Source organism: Papilio xuthus, unplaced genomic scaffold, assembly GCF_000836235.2.
Source record: "Papilio xuthus unplaced genomic scaffold, Pxut_1.1 DF826923.1, whole genome shotgun sequence".
Lineage (NCBI taxonomy): Eukaryota > Metazoa > Arthropoda > Insecta > Lepidoptera > Papilionidae > Papilio > Papilio xuthus.
Window position 1 is genome coordinate 226,432 of NW_013531726.1, and position 13,163 is coordinate 239,594.

General features: G+C 32.9%; 1 protein-coding gene across 1 annotated transcript; it reads right to left on the reverse strand.

The window, feature by feature from the left end:
• Positions 1–2,565: 2,565 nt before the first annotated feature.
• LOC106122421 (cytochrome P450 6k1-like) lies at positions 2,566–5,580 on the reverse strand. Its single transcript, XM_013318368.1, has 10 exons — positions 5,535–5,580; positions 5,144–5,296; positions 4,695–4,892; positions 4,443–4,595; positions 4,154–4,338; positions 3,895–4,052; positions 3,432–3,550; positions 3,250–3,355; positions 2,852–3,100; positions 2,566–2,765 (listed from the first exon to the last, which is right to left on the reverse strand). The coding sequence occupies exons 2-10, from the start codon at positions 5,294–5,296 to the stop codon at positions 2,590–2,592; spliced, it is 1,497 nt and encodes a 498-aa protein (XP_013173822.1). The 5' UTR covers positions 5,535–5,580; the 3' UTR covers positions 2,566–2,589.
• Between the last annotated feature and the right edge of the window lie 7,583 nt (positions 5,581–13,163).

Below are 13,163 nucleotides of genomic sequence, written 5' to 3' on the forward strand. Positions count from 1 at the left end.
TGAATCTCTTTTCAGATATGTGCAGGTTGCATTACGATGTTTTCTTTCATATTGGTTTATGACGGGATTTGAACCCAGGACCTGCAGATTGCAAGTCAAGTGCTTAATCCCTGAGTCACCGACATAAATATCTGTACTGTTTATACTTATACGAATTTCTACACAGCAACTGACGCAATACTAATTATTGTGTCGCAATAAATTTTGCAAAGACGTTTGTAATTCATACAGAGTGTTCCGTGTGTGTATATTGTCGTAGTGTAATCGTATCTTTACAAAATATAATTCAATATTTTACGATATCTTGAAAGTGTAGCTCCGTTAAATAATAAAGATATTTATCATCATGAACTCTAAATGGTCTTCAAACCTAAACATTATTAGAGAAATTTCTTGGTCAGTTATTATAAAATAAGTTTTTTATTAAAATATCCAAATGCAAAATAAATATTTAGTATTTAAGTACTTATTACATTTCTGACAACACAAAGTTAAATGAAAACCTTACGTAAGCAAGTTCCATATTTTATGTCCGGCTGACAGACCCACTAATGAACTTTTAACTAAGTCGAATTTTTAAATCCACATTTAGAAAATGTCGTTACAGAAATTACCATTTTTATATGAAAATCTCCAAAGAAATCTAGTTAACTATTACAAAGGATTTTATAGTGATCATTAAAATTTCTATTTGAAAGAATCTTTAGTTCACTGGGTGATATCACACGGCACACAGTCTGTCTAATGACACGAAAATGATTCGTCCATTCAGAACCCACTCTTTGTTTCAAAAATGGTTTTTAAACGATAAATGCTTTTCTTTGTTCAATTTGCGAACCTTTTATTGTTCTTAGGTTAAGCAAATCAGTTTTCGATCACAGTATTTTTACCTTGTACAGAATTACAAAGATGAAATTAAATCAAAAGTAACCGTAGATACTTAAGTTCATATATAAAGAATTCTACAGAGAATTCCCGGAGCGTAGTTTACGATTTAGTTTTTAGTTTTGTTGGTACATTCCTGTGGTGGCATAAACATTAACTTTGTACGCTGGATGTTGTTGAGTAAATATTTCGACTCGCTCCCAGCTCTACTAGTATGTTTAAATTTCTTTGAATCTCTTCTACAATTTATTTTGATGTTTATACAAACTACCAGTCAAAGAGAATATTAAACTTCGTATGAAAAGTTGCTTTTCATTAACTTTTTTTAAACATTGTTCAACCATTCGGATAATAAAATGGATTAAAGTAAAACAAACTGAAAATATTATATTATGTGACACAATATTAAGTTCCTGAACTCTTGTAATATTAGTCTCTTGTCCTATTTTAATATTATAAAAAAGAAATAATTGTATTTTCCCTTATTTGTAACTAATAAACTCAAGTATTAGTGGACCGATTTCGAAATTTCTTTCTACATTAGAATGCCACATTAACTCTGAATGACAAAGGTGACGTGCGAAGTCTGGACAGACTCATGTAACTCATAAATAAATTTACTTTGTAAAAAATATAAATATTAAAAGTTTTTTATTTTCCGAATATTTGATAGAGAAAATTATAGAGAGATTTATTATTTCGAAGTTTACAAACAAAATGTATTACGTACGTTGTGTAATTTCTAGCAAGATTTATTATTATATCCTCCGGCCATTCTCAATGATGAAAATAATATAATAAAATTTGTTTTCTAAGTTAAATTATAAACGAAAATAAACATCTCTTTTTATATTCTGACGAAGATTTTATATTGTTTAAACATGAACTGTAAAGTTGAACGACCCATTTAGCTTCTAAAATATTAAACTATAGTATTAATTTAATTTATTATGTTTATTTTTTGTGCTTTATTATTATAATATGTTATTCGTGATTGTTGATGATGACAGAATTATTAATTACGCTTTTATTATCGAAACTTTGTTACATTTTGTTTCATTTAAATATATATCGCAATCTCACTACCTCTTTCTAAATAATTAGAAATCACAAAATGTCTTCATGAATACTTAGGCAATGCGACCTCAAGGTTGAACCAACTACCGACTGGTATTACTATTCTAGTGATAAATATAAAGAGAATGAACGTATTGAGTCAGTAGAAAAACTGTTTTATATGAACTTTAATGTGATTAGTATAAAGTTAATCTTATTTATAGCACAGCTGAATAATTTCATTAGTGTAATACGACTGACACACGAGACGGATTCACTCGCAACGACTAATTCCATACAAACTTGCCCCAACTCACACAAACTTCCAAATGTAATGCCAATTACGTCGCGCGTCGTCGGCTGGCAGCGCTCCACAGCGCTCCACAGCGCCCTCTAGCCCGCCGCCACCGGCACCGCAATAATCATTCACATAACAATAATCCTAACTCTTCACAAACTTTGAAGCGATTTACAATTGTAATAAAATATTTCTTATTCATTTTGGTACTTAAAAATTATTTAAGTGTTGAATTTTACATTAACCACAGTCGACTGAGTTATCTTAAATGTATTGTCCTACTAGAAGACAATAAGATTATTAGTTAAACAATAATATTAAGCAAATCAAAAGAAAACAACATATTTGATTTAGTCATCTCGCGGTACAAAATTGACGTAGAGATTTTCACCTGGCACGTAAAAGAAACTTTTCTTTTCAATTTTAACTTCCTGAGGTAGAGGTGAATTTGGTTTGGCCACGATTTTATAGTTCAGAATAATATGGGCAAGGGCGCAGGTAGCGTTCTGTGTTCCAAATCGTTTGCCTGCAAAAATATTTTGTATCTTTATATTAGAACTATTTTCTTACGCAAGGTATTTGTAAAAAAATTACAAAAACTGCAAATATTACCTAAACAAAATCTCGGACCTTCACCAAAAGGCATGTACGTAAAAGGCTTGAGGTTTTTCTCATTTTCAGGTAAAAATCTCTCAGGATCGAATTTCTCTGGGTCCGGGTAATATTGTGGATCGTAGTGTATTCCGCAGGCGTTCACGTAGACAGGGGTTCCCGCTTTTATTGTGAGATTCTCATCAATCTGATAGTCTGTTGATGCTACTCTGTCTATCCAGCCCATCGACATGTACTTTCTTAAAGTTTCTAAAAAGAACGGTATGAAATATTTATAAAAACCAACAGATTAAAACCACAGCAAAGATTTTTGTAATTCATTTAAAGTTTAGTTGTTTCATGTTTAGTATTATTTTTAATGCTGTTTAATCATTCTTGTTAAAAACTTTTGTACTTACCTTTCAAAGCTCCGTTAAGATATGGCATTTCTTGAAAGACTTCCGCATCCACGTCTCCATTAATCATTTTATCTCTAAATTCAAGAAGTTCATTGTAAATTATTTCCTAAAACATTTTAAAGAATTTTTCATTGATTATACCATTAGTTAGGAAACCAGTAAAGGTAAGTTGGTATGAATACCTGCCAGTGTGGGCTATGTGCAAGTTCGTATGTGCAGAACGTTAGCGCGGTGCCCGTCGTGTCGAAGCCGCCTTGTAACATCGCCGCCGCTTGAGCTATCAATAAATCTTCAGGCATTTCTACAAAAAATTATCATTAACTTCAATGCTTCTTCGAAAAAAGGTTTCATAACACGGTCAGCCGTTAGCGACCGTTACCTAAGCGAATTTTGATATTAAAATAGCGTGGATATGGTTCGTTCCAGCGAAACTTTCAACAAACAGAATCTAATATCGAGCAAATTTTATGTTTCGTTTTTGCTTCGTTTGCATCACGTCGGCTTAGAATAGCTTTCGCGGCTTTGTGCTGGATCACATACGATTTGTTCGTTATTCAATAGCTAAATTTCCGTATATTTGTATCTACGTCAATATGTCGGTACGAGAGGTGTTCCTAGCATCAAAATTTGTTGTTCATTACTCACCTTCATTATTCTTATCACAATCTTGTTTAATTCTTCTCAATACATCGAGCAAGTCTTTATTTTGTCCGATACCAACGTCATATCCACCTCGTTCCTTAACGATTTGTTTGAAGAGTTTTCTAAAGAAATTCGTTGCACTTTTCGGGAAAAATGAGAACCTGAAACGTAACGGTTCTGGTTTTATATGTAAGATTAGCACACGCGGACAAAATACTAATTAAAGCCAACATTAATTTCTCTTTTTTAAAATCAGATTTACCCGAAAACGTCAACTAATTCCGGGTAAAAGAAGATACAAGTCCAAGCGAGGCTCCTGAGATAGTTGAACTTCATAAAGTCCCTGGTGACGTCACGCAAGGGGCTCTGTCCCGTCAGCGTGGCGTCGCCGCGCACGCCCAGTGCCGTCACACCGACCACGTCAGTCGTGAAGTCGGTGAACATCATCTGAAAATAAAATGTCATCTATTATAAACTATAGATGGCGTTGTATTATATTTAAAATTTTAAACTGATAAAAATCATTTTGTAACAATAATTATAACGCTTACCCTAAGGTTTACACAATGATTGCTCTCCATTTCAATTTTGATTCTTTTAATAAGTTCCCGGGATTTGGCTACGAAGTGCTTGTGTAAGAGCCGCAGTTTAGCACCGGTGAATGATGGCGACACACGCTTTCTAACTGAAGACCAAAGCGGATCCTGCAATTCATAAATTCTTCATTAAACAGATGTGCAGATCAAGGTAGCTTCCATATTATTAAAGATGATAAAGGTAAGGAAAATATCGAATGAACTTACGTTAACAAGGAACAAATTAAGTCCTCCAATGGGATCCTTTTTCCCTGAATTCAGGAATCTGTCCTTGAAGACAGCGCAATCCTTGACGAGGACGCGACGCGCGAGCTCTGGCGAGTTAACAAACAGCACCGGCCGCCAGAACCACCACAAGCCCAAGTAGGGCTGCTCGGGATTGTAAATGTTCCTCATGAATATGCCCTGGACAAGATCAGCAATAATTTAGATTCGTCAATATTTTTTTCATCCATATATTAAAAATCTATAAACTATTGTGTTATTTAAGAATAAAAAGACAGAAGTATAAGAGTTTTTTTTTGTTTGAAAGCGCAAATCTCCAAAAGTACCTACTAATAGGATTTGATAAGTCTTTTTGCATATAGCAGCTTAATTATTTAACATAGTTCTAAGATATTTAAAGTAACACTCAGGTTAAGGTTAAAGCTTAGTACCGGATTTAACTTGAAAAGGAAAGTTAAGTTTCCAAGTAGAGGATGTGGGGGTATATAAGGCACGTTTCTGTCCGCCCAATACTTTTTAGTTTTTTGCCATTTTGTGTACAGCCATAGCACTGCCAGTCCTATAGCGGTGAGAAGCAGTAGCATCTGAAATAATAAAACAAAAAGCGTATAAAAACATTTAAAAATGTTGCTGTTTCATGAAGCAAAGAAAGGTAGTTAATTCGAAATCGATCAATCTTTGCAATCTTCCTTCATTTGTAAACACAAATCAATGTCTAAGAATTAACACTCAAAGGCCAACCTTCACAACAAACCATTGCAATATTTAATTAGATCTAATGATGTTAAAAAAAAGTCCTAAAAACTATCGTAAAAACGATACCTTATCTTGACTTATTTACGTCTACGTCTTAGAATATCGAATATTGTTCTGTTTCCAACAGATTGGAAATAGTTATTTTTATATTATTGTTGGAAATAAATTATTTTAATTTTCCTTATTTCCATTAACTTAATTTATTGTATCAATGACTTGAAGTTGATAATGTATTTGTCGATAGCAATGTACATTGAAACATAAGTCACTCGCTGAACTGCGACACAACAGAGCCGGCCTCGGTCATACTGCCTTTTAATTTCGCAAAAAACTTTTTTATTGTTTCTATTTATAATAAAAAGATATCATTATGATAAAAAACTACAAAAGAAGCAATTGTTCTTTCAATAGAAATTGTCAAATGGTCTATCTAAGGTGAGACAAAATTGATAAAAAAAGAATACAACCAAAAAGCGGATTAAGTAGACATCTAGCTTAAGATGTTTTTAATCGATCATTTTTTTAAGTTTTTACTGACTGAATTAAAAAAATGTTTTTTTTTAATGTCGACACATTTAACAAAATTGGAATGTCTATATGTAATATCAAAAAATATATTTCGAAAAAATGATGTTTGTAACGAAAAAGCAATTTTTTAAATTTTTGACTTCTGTTTGTCTGTTCACAAGTCCGCGTTTGTTATGGGTAATGACCGAAACGGCTAGGCCCCGTTTATAATATGTATCTTATTATAAAACCCAGTTGCAAATTATTCACATTATAAAAAAATTTACGAAAGAATAATTGAAAATTGAAAAATTAAAAATTTTGACATGAGAATAAAAAATAAACAAGGATATTTTTTGCGAGACAATAATAATAAGAAGTGTGTGTAGAATATTAAACTGCGTAAAAAAATTTCGGAGCCGAGTACAACAGAGAAGGGTACAAAATTATAATGCGTACTTACTGTGTTTTGAATGTTACATGTTTTTATAGTATACCTACTTAACATAAAATAACAGTGTAAGATACAAAAACATTGATAAGAATGAAAAAATCTCGATCTATATATCGTCGTTTAGTCTTTATTTTGATCACAATGGAATTGACATATGTACAGTCGCGGAAATCCGCGGTGTTCCACTTACAGGTAGCAGTGAGTTGCGCAAACCATCTGATAATAATAAAATGTAATTAACCGTGTATCACTGACACACACACACACACTTTTTTCGTACATATTAATGCGTTACGATATCCATGTGTACAAAACATTTAAACAACTGTAGCTATTAATGTGAAACACCGACAGATTCCCTTATAGTACCCAAATACATAAAAGTATAACACCCGCGAGAAACATAACCGAGACTATCGTTCAACAAAAATCGTTAAATCAAAAATGTTGTGATCGAAATTACAAAATAAAACCCTCATAAATATATGTACAAAGATAAAGTTATAAAGTCACAACAAGGGAACAAAAGGGATAGAGCCGGAGAGAATAAATAAAGCAAGGATTTATTACGTGATCGAAATAAGGATGTCGATGTTCCTGAAGAAACGTTGCCGAGTACTCGCTAAAGACTTCATATTGATGCGATTTACTATTTGTTATAACTGTACAAACGTTCAGTTTTAACAGTTCGGCTGTTCAGTTATAGCTGTCAGAACTGAGCGTCTGTACCGACCCTCTGAGCGGGGTTTACACGCGAACAAAACAAAGCTAATGGCCCTTTGCTACATTCTTTTTCTGACGGAATGTTCATTTACAACCATGTATCTGAAACTAAAGGTATAACATTATTTGCGTAAATATTATTTATAGAACTCGGACACTCGAGTTGACAATAACTATTTTTTTTTAATTTATTTTTCTTGACCTTACAATTTTTTTCGATTTGTGAGCTACGACGATACAATATGGCGTTGTTTTGTGCATAATTTTATTTGAAATGAAAGAAATAAAACAAAAGAAGACAAAGAAATCATCATAGCCCTCTTTATTGCCCTTTGAGTGACTTTAAGTCGCCTAATATTACCCAAATTGAGGAGCCAAGTTTCGATGTCGTAAGACATGGCTGGCAAAGAAATACAATGAATTAATACTGAAATATAGTAATTTTTATGATCAGCCAACAAAGGATTGAACAGCATAATATTTAGATTAAATTAAATGATGATAAATAAACACATGAAAGAGAAGAGCAAACACATAAGGCATTATTGCCTGTAGTTAATTAACATTGTATTGCGTACATTTAATTATCAGTTATGTTGCTAATTGAACTATCAACCGCGAAATGTAGAGTCCAATTTAATATTATATTCAGATGCAGTCATAAATTCTACTAAACGTAAGCTATAAATGTTTTATTAGGCATAATGTTGCCTTTCATTGCATAAATTGTTCACGAGAGTAATTCTGCCTCTTCTCTAGAATTGTGGCTCTATCTTACTAATATTATAAATGGCAGTGTTTGAATGGATGTTTGGATTAAAATATTCAACATTTCGTGAGCTGAGGGCCGCGTCCGCGAAATAATACCAGTCCCACTCACCCTGGTGAAGGTCCTCCGATGGGCTCGAAACTAGTCGGTGCCGCCACCGGACGAATGTTTGAATGTTTGTTAGAAGCTATCTCTAGAATGGCTAAATAGATCATGATGAAATTTGGCACAGATGGAATAAAGCCTGCGATCTACCGTAGGCTTTATTCCACGCGAACGGAGTCGCAGGCGGCAGCTAATAATGATATAACACTGAGTCAATTAACTAATTAATAGTGCTTCATATGGTTTGTTGTTAAAACTGTTACTCGAAACTAAAAAAGCTTAATTTTCTTTAAGATTATTTATCTAATAGAGGCAAATGAAATAATAACCTTTTAATAATAATTATTATATTTCACAAATATATATTGTATTCATGCAATCTGTCTGTTTCGATTTGTGTAAACAAGAAAGTTATATCGAGCCAGTTAGTGCAGTAAACTGGAATTGTAAATGTCCACAGAGTTTAAGTATATTATGCTCTGGAGAGTTCGGGCGTTAAAGTTATATGCAATAGGACGGCAACGGCTGGACTCCTCGTTCTAGTTCCACTGTTTGTATGCAATATTAGGTAACTATGCAGTGACAATAAATATGATAATTTTCACAGATATAATTTGAAAAAGCCTTAAATACGACTACAATCCCTTATTAATATACTTAATATATTCTTATTAAATTATTCAAACTTTCGTGAGACATTATACTAAACTGATATATAAACACGGCTAAACACTCACGTATATTCGTCCGGTGGCGGCACCGACTAGTTTCGAGCCCATCGGGGGCCCTTCATAAGGATGAGTGGTACGGGTATTATTTCGCGGACGCGGCCCGTCGCTCACACACCGTGAGCAACGGGCCGCGTTCGAGTCACGGGCTCGAAACTAGTCGGTGCCTCCACCGGACGAATATACGTGAGTGTTTAGCTGTGTTTATATATCAGTTTAATATATTCTTTTTGTACTTGTTAGACTATATGACAATAATTGTCGCCTGCGACACCATCCATACAGAATTGAATAAAAACTAAATCAGTAGTCTATGCGTACTTCTAGGCTATGTTCCATATCTATGCCAAATTTCTGATTCAATGAAGCAGTCCTGTAGATACGTTCTAACATCCATCCATGCATCCATTCAAAAATTTTCATTTATAGTATTAGTAAGATAGTGAGAAGTAAGATTGACAGTCGAGTAAAGAATCACTTAACAAAAAATACTGGCCAAAGCTAATTTAATAATCAATTGTTTGTAAAAAACTACTCCGTCAGTATTTAATAAAAGAAAATGATATTATGAAGTTTAAAAATAACTACACAACAAAACATGAATACTATATTTTAATGAAAGCATAATAATTTAACTTACGACAAACAATGCAATTTATCATCGTTTTACAAAGGTCGAGAATTTTAAATATTAAACCTGCGCTGAATTAAACGTTTTGTTAATCCGACACCCTCGTCAAATGTCTGCGCCCAGAGATATTATTTATTTATTAGTTAGGTGTGGACGTGCTAGGTATTTACTTCTCTTAACAACAGTAATTATCTATTTCTATTTTATAAGACATATAATTAATTCTTTCAATCTGCAAATATATAGCTTCCAATATGTTTTAAAACAAATGAAGCGTCAGTGGGAATTCACAAGTAAGTTAAACTACAAATAAACATCATACTGATATATGTAAAAGTGTGGAATGTTATGTCTTTTTCTACTTCTTTCCTTTGGTTTTAAAGACCAAAATCCCTGTTGTTATCTTTGACAAAACAGATATAACACACACTTTTAACGTTGGATTTTATTCACAGAAACCCACGATATATCAAGTTATGGCGGTTTCAAAATGTTAAGTTGTAATTTAAAATATCTCGTAAAAATCTGTTGTAAAAATTTATGTAACGTTCAGAAATGATAAATAACGAAACTTAAAAAGTATATAACTAAAAAAAACAGATTATAAAAATACATAAATATTATATTGGATACAAATTACTCTTTAGTAGGACGGATGATTCGTTAAGGTTTCGCGAGCGCTTGTCATAACAATAAGTTCGTTATGTCTGAGTTAACGAGCCGATATCACAAGTGCCGAGAAACAATTAACATCAATAAATAGAAGTTCAATAGCAATAAGCGAATTGTATACATAAAAAATCAACTGCTGTAAGCAATCAAACCAATTTCCAATCTTCTCCTGAAGACACTCGAGTTAAAATTAGACATCGCTGACAATGGGAAACAATTCTAATGCATTGCGTCACAAATGTACGTAGATTTGGATTATTCTCTACGGTAATACAAAAGAGCACATCACAGCTGGGAAAGAAAATTGCAAAACCGTTCTTTGAAACGTGAGCTATATTATAATTAGAGACTAATTTAATGCTTGTATTTAATTAGACTTAATTGTTAACACGTTCTGTTGTAAACTGCCTTCATATTTCAAACACAAGTCTCGCCGACACAGCGATGTTGCTTATTTATGGTATACAGGCACTTTGGATAATTGAATTTGCCGAATTCCTGCTTAATAAAGTTAGACGTGGATGTATTCCCTTCAACGCTTCGTTCAAACATCAACATAATAAACATATTACATTTATGACGATGTTAATTAAAGTATCCTTTTTACTTGTAACCGATAAATTGAAAAACTAGTTAAAAAGAAATTACACAAAAAAGTTTTTCAAGATCGCATCGTTATATTAGATATGGCAGGATTTTGCAATATTACTTCATAGTTCTATTGTTTATTAAGACACAAAATAGCATAAAATATTTATGAAGGGTGAAGCAATTTCCATCAGCTTTTCCGTGCTGAAAGATGAAAGAATTCGTTTTGTATACAGCCGAATAGATAACAGAATTCGATAAGCAATCCGCCGTAGACAGCCTTTGATGTTACCGGCGCTCCGCTGTCCCTTTCATAATCATAACAATAAAGTGAACAATACAATGTTATCAAGTCAGCTCAGTACCGCTCTATCGCTCCACTAAATCACCTGAAAAGCTGCGTTAATTAGCTTAAATATTTCTCATACTGGCTGTGGCCCTTGATATATGTTTTTTAAAAATCTAAAAAACACTAAACCGATTTTAAAAGTTCCTTAAATAATAGTATGCTTTTATTAAAGGTGCCCGAACAAAATATAGATTAATTAGATTTTTTGGATTCTTTACTTACAATTTATTCTAACTAATTCACTTGAATCTAACATTAATTGATAAAATGATTAAACTTCATGTAACACAAGTGACGCGAGGCGCGCTTAGAAACCGGGCCTAATGCTTGTAACGTTGGAAAAGTTTCTGGAAAGTTTTAATGATTGAGTAATTACGAAGAGGATTTTGATAAATCTGTTCCAACACATTCCCATATAAAGTGCTTCACTGCTGTATTAAATAATTACCTTTGTAAATTAATTAATTATATATTTATTCATATCATAATGGACACACAAAACTTACACCTGGTACCCAGTGGGATAGGCAGAGACTACGGGCTTCCATTTCGCATGGCCAAAAGAATTTCTACAATTCACTTTTCGCCCTTACGGGAGACGGAACGTGACGGGTGGCAAGCCGTGTGCCTTTTTTCTCCCGGAAATTGACGCACATCTATGAATTATTTTGCTGATATGTTACAACACAGTGTTTTTCTTTCACCCGTAAGAACGTCGGATAAATATACGTACGTAAATAGAAAATAGAAAATCACATTGGTACATGGCGGGATTCGAATCCAAGACCTGCAGATTACAAGTCCTTAATCCCTAAGCTACCGAGGCTTACTTAAAATAGCTGGACCTAATTTAAAAATTCCACCTTTTTGCGAGCAAAATAAATAATTAGCCAGAATGAGGTAAAAATATTATTTTAAAGGAGACTTTGGATCACCTCATTACACTAATACGGTTCAGAGATTTATCTCGATATTTTTGTCACGGCGTCGTAACTAAATTGTATTTGATTTCTTCATACCAATCAAATATAAACCTTATGACATTGACGTTAGAGTTGGAAGTTGAATTACTTGATAACTTCAGAGTAAGTTAAATAAACGGCAGTAGGGTCGGCTTTTATCCTTCACGTCTTTGTGCCGCTGTCAATCTCAGGAGTTCGTAGAGATAGTTTTAAAACTTTAATCGCGGTCAAAGTAATAAATGTTCTATGCATTAGTTGAGAATATTTTATGTAAAATAACGAAATACAATGATTAGCTTTTAGTTATATTGTTGATAGAATTTGTATTTGTTTGTTTCCAAAAATGGCGTCGAAACATGTTTTCGACTCTTAAAAACCTATATGTAAAAGTGACTAAATTTAATAAGTTTTCAGACAAAATTTCTTTGAAAAAAATTGTAAAGATTTTTTTTAGAATTAATGTAAACGTAGAAAATAAAAATCGTTTCGCAGTTAATTTTCCCAGAACTCTTTGTAAATGTCAGCGATCGATTGTGAACCTCGTCAATATGTCGTCGGTCTGACTGTCCAGGTTAATTTGTTATTTCGTTTACAATTTAGTTATATGATTTGTCTCGTAATGAATGTAAAATAGATTAGTTTCGTATCGACTTAAGAATATATTTTTTCTTCTAGTCTTTCTTCCGAAGAACCGAAGTGTGACATACTTACAATAGTCGCAATGTCATACCGTATGTGTTACGGGCAAAGTCATGTTTGATTTTACATAACTTGCTGAGATTTCTAATATATCTAAGCCGATTATAAACCGACGAAGTTTACAATGTATCGGTAGCATTATAAAGTATAATGTAGTAAATCTCCAAGGAAACGGCATTCGGCTTCACAGATTATTCCTGGAATAATATTCTGGAATAACTTCCAGCTCCCTTGAGAATAAAGACATAAAAGTTGTAATATTGAATTACAGGAAGTGTTTTTAATTTTTAAAGAAGGATCTTTAGAAATATGGACAGGATGAAGACATTTTAAATTGATTTTAAAATTAATTATTATTTTTAGGTAGTCGACCTTGTTGTGCTGTGAGGGTAAAATACATTTCAACGATGGGTAGGAAATAATAGTCCTCAACTGTTAACTTCGCTCCAATAATAAAGCTAATGTGATCTCAATATATTTTCTCAAACGTGTCAGCGTTTATTCACAT

Bases quoted from the DNA above. Each gene is read 5' to 3' on its own strand.
- LOC106122421 (XM_013318368.1), bottom strand. From the start codon at position 5,296: ATGCTACTGCTTCTCACCGCTATAGGACTGGCAGTGCTATGGCTGTAC. The intron at 4,053-4,153 runs GTAAATCTGATT...GTTACGTTTCAG, and splicing joins GAATTAGTTGACGTTTTCGG to GTTCTCATTTTTCCCGAAAA. The intron at 3,551-3,894 runs GTGAGTAATGAA...AATTTTTTGTAG, and splicing joins TTGTGATAAGAATAATGAAG to AAATGCCTGAAGATTTATTG.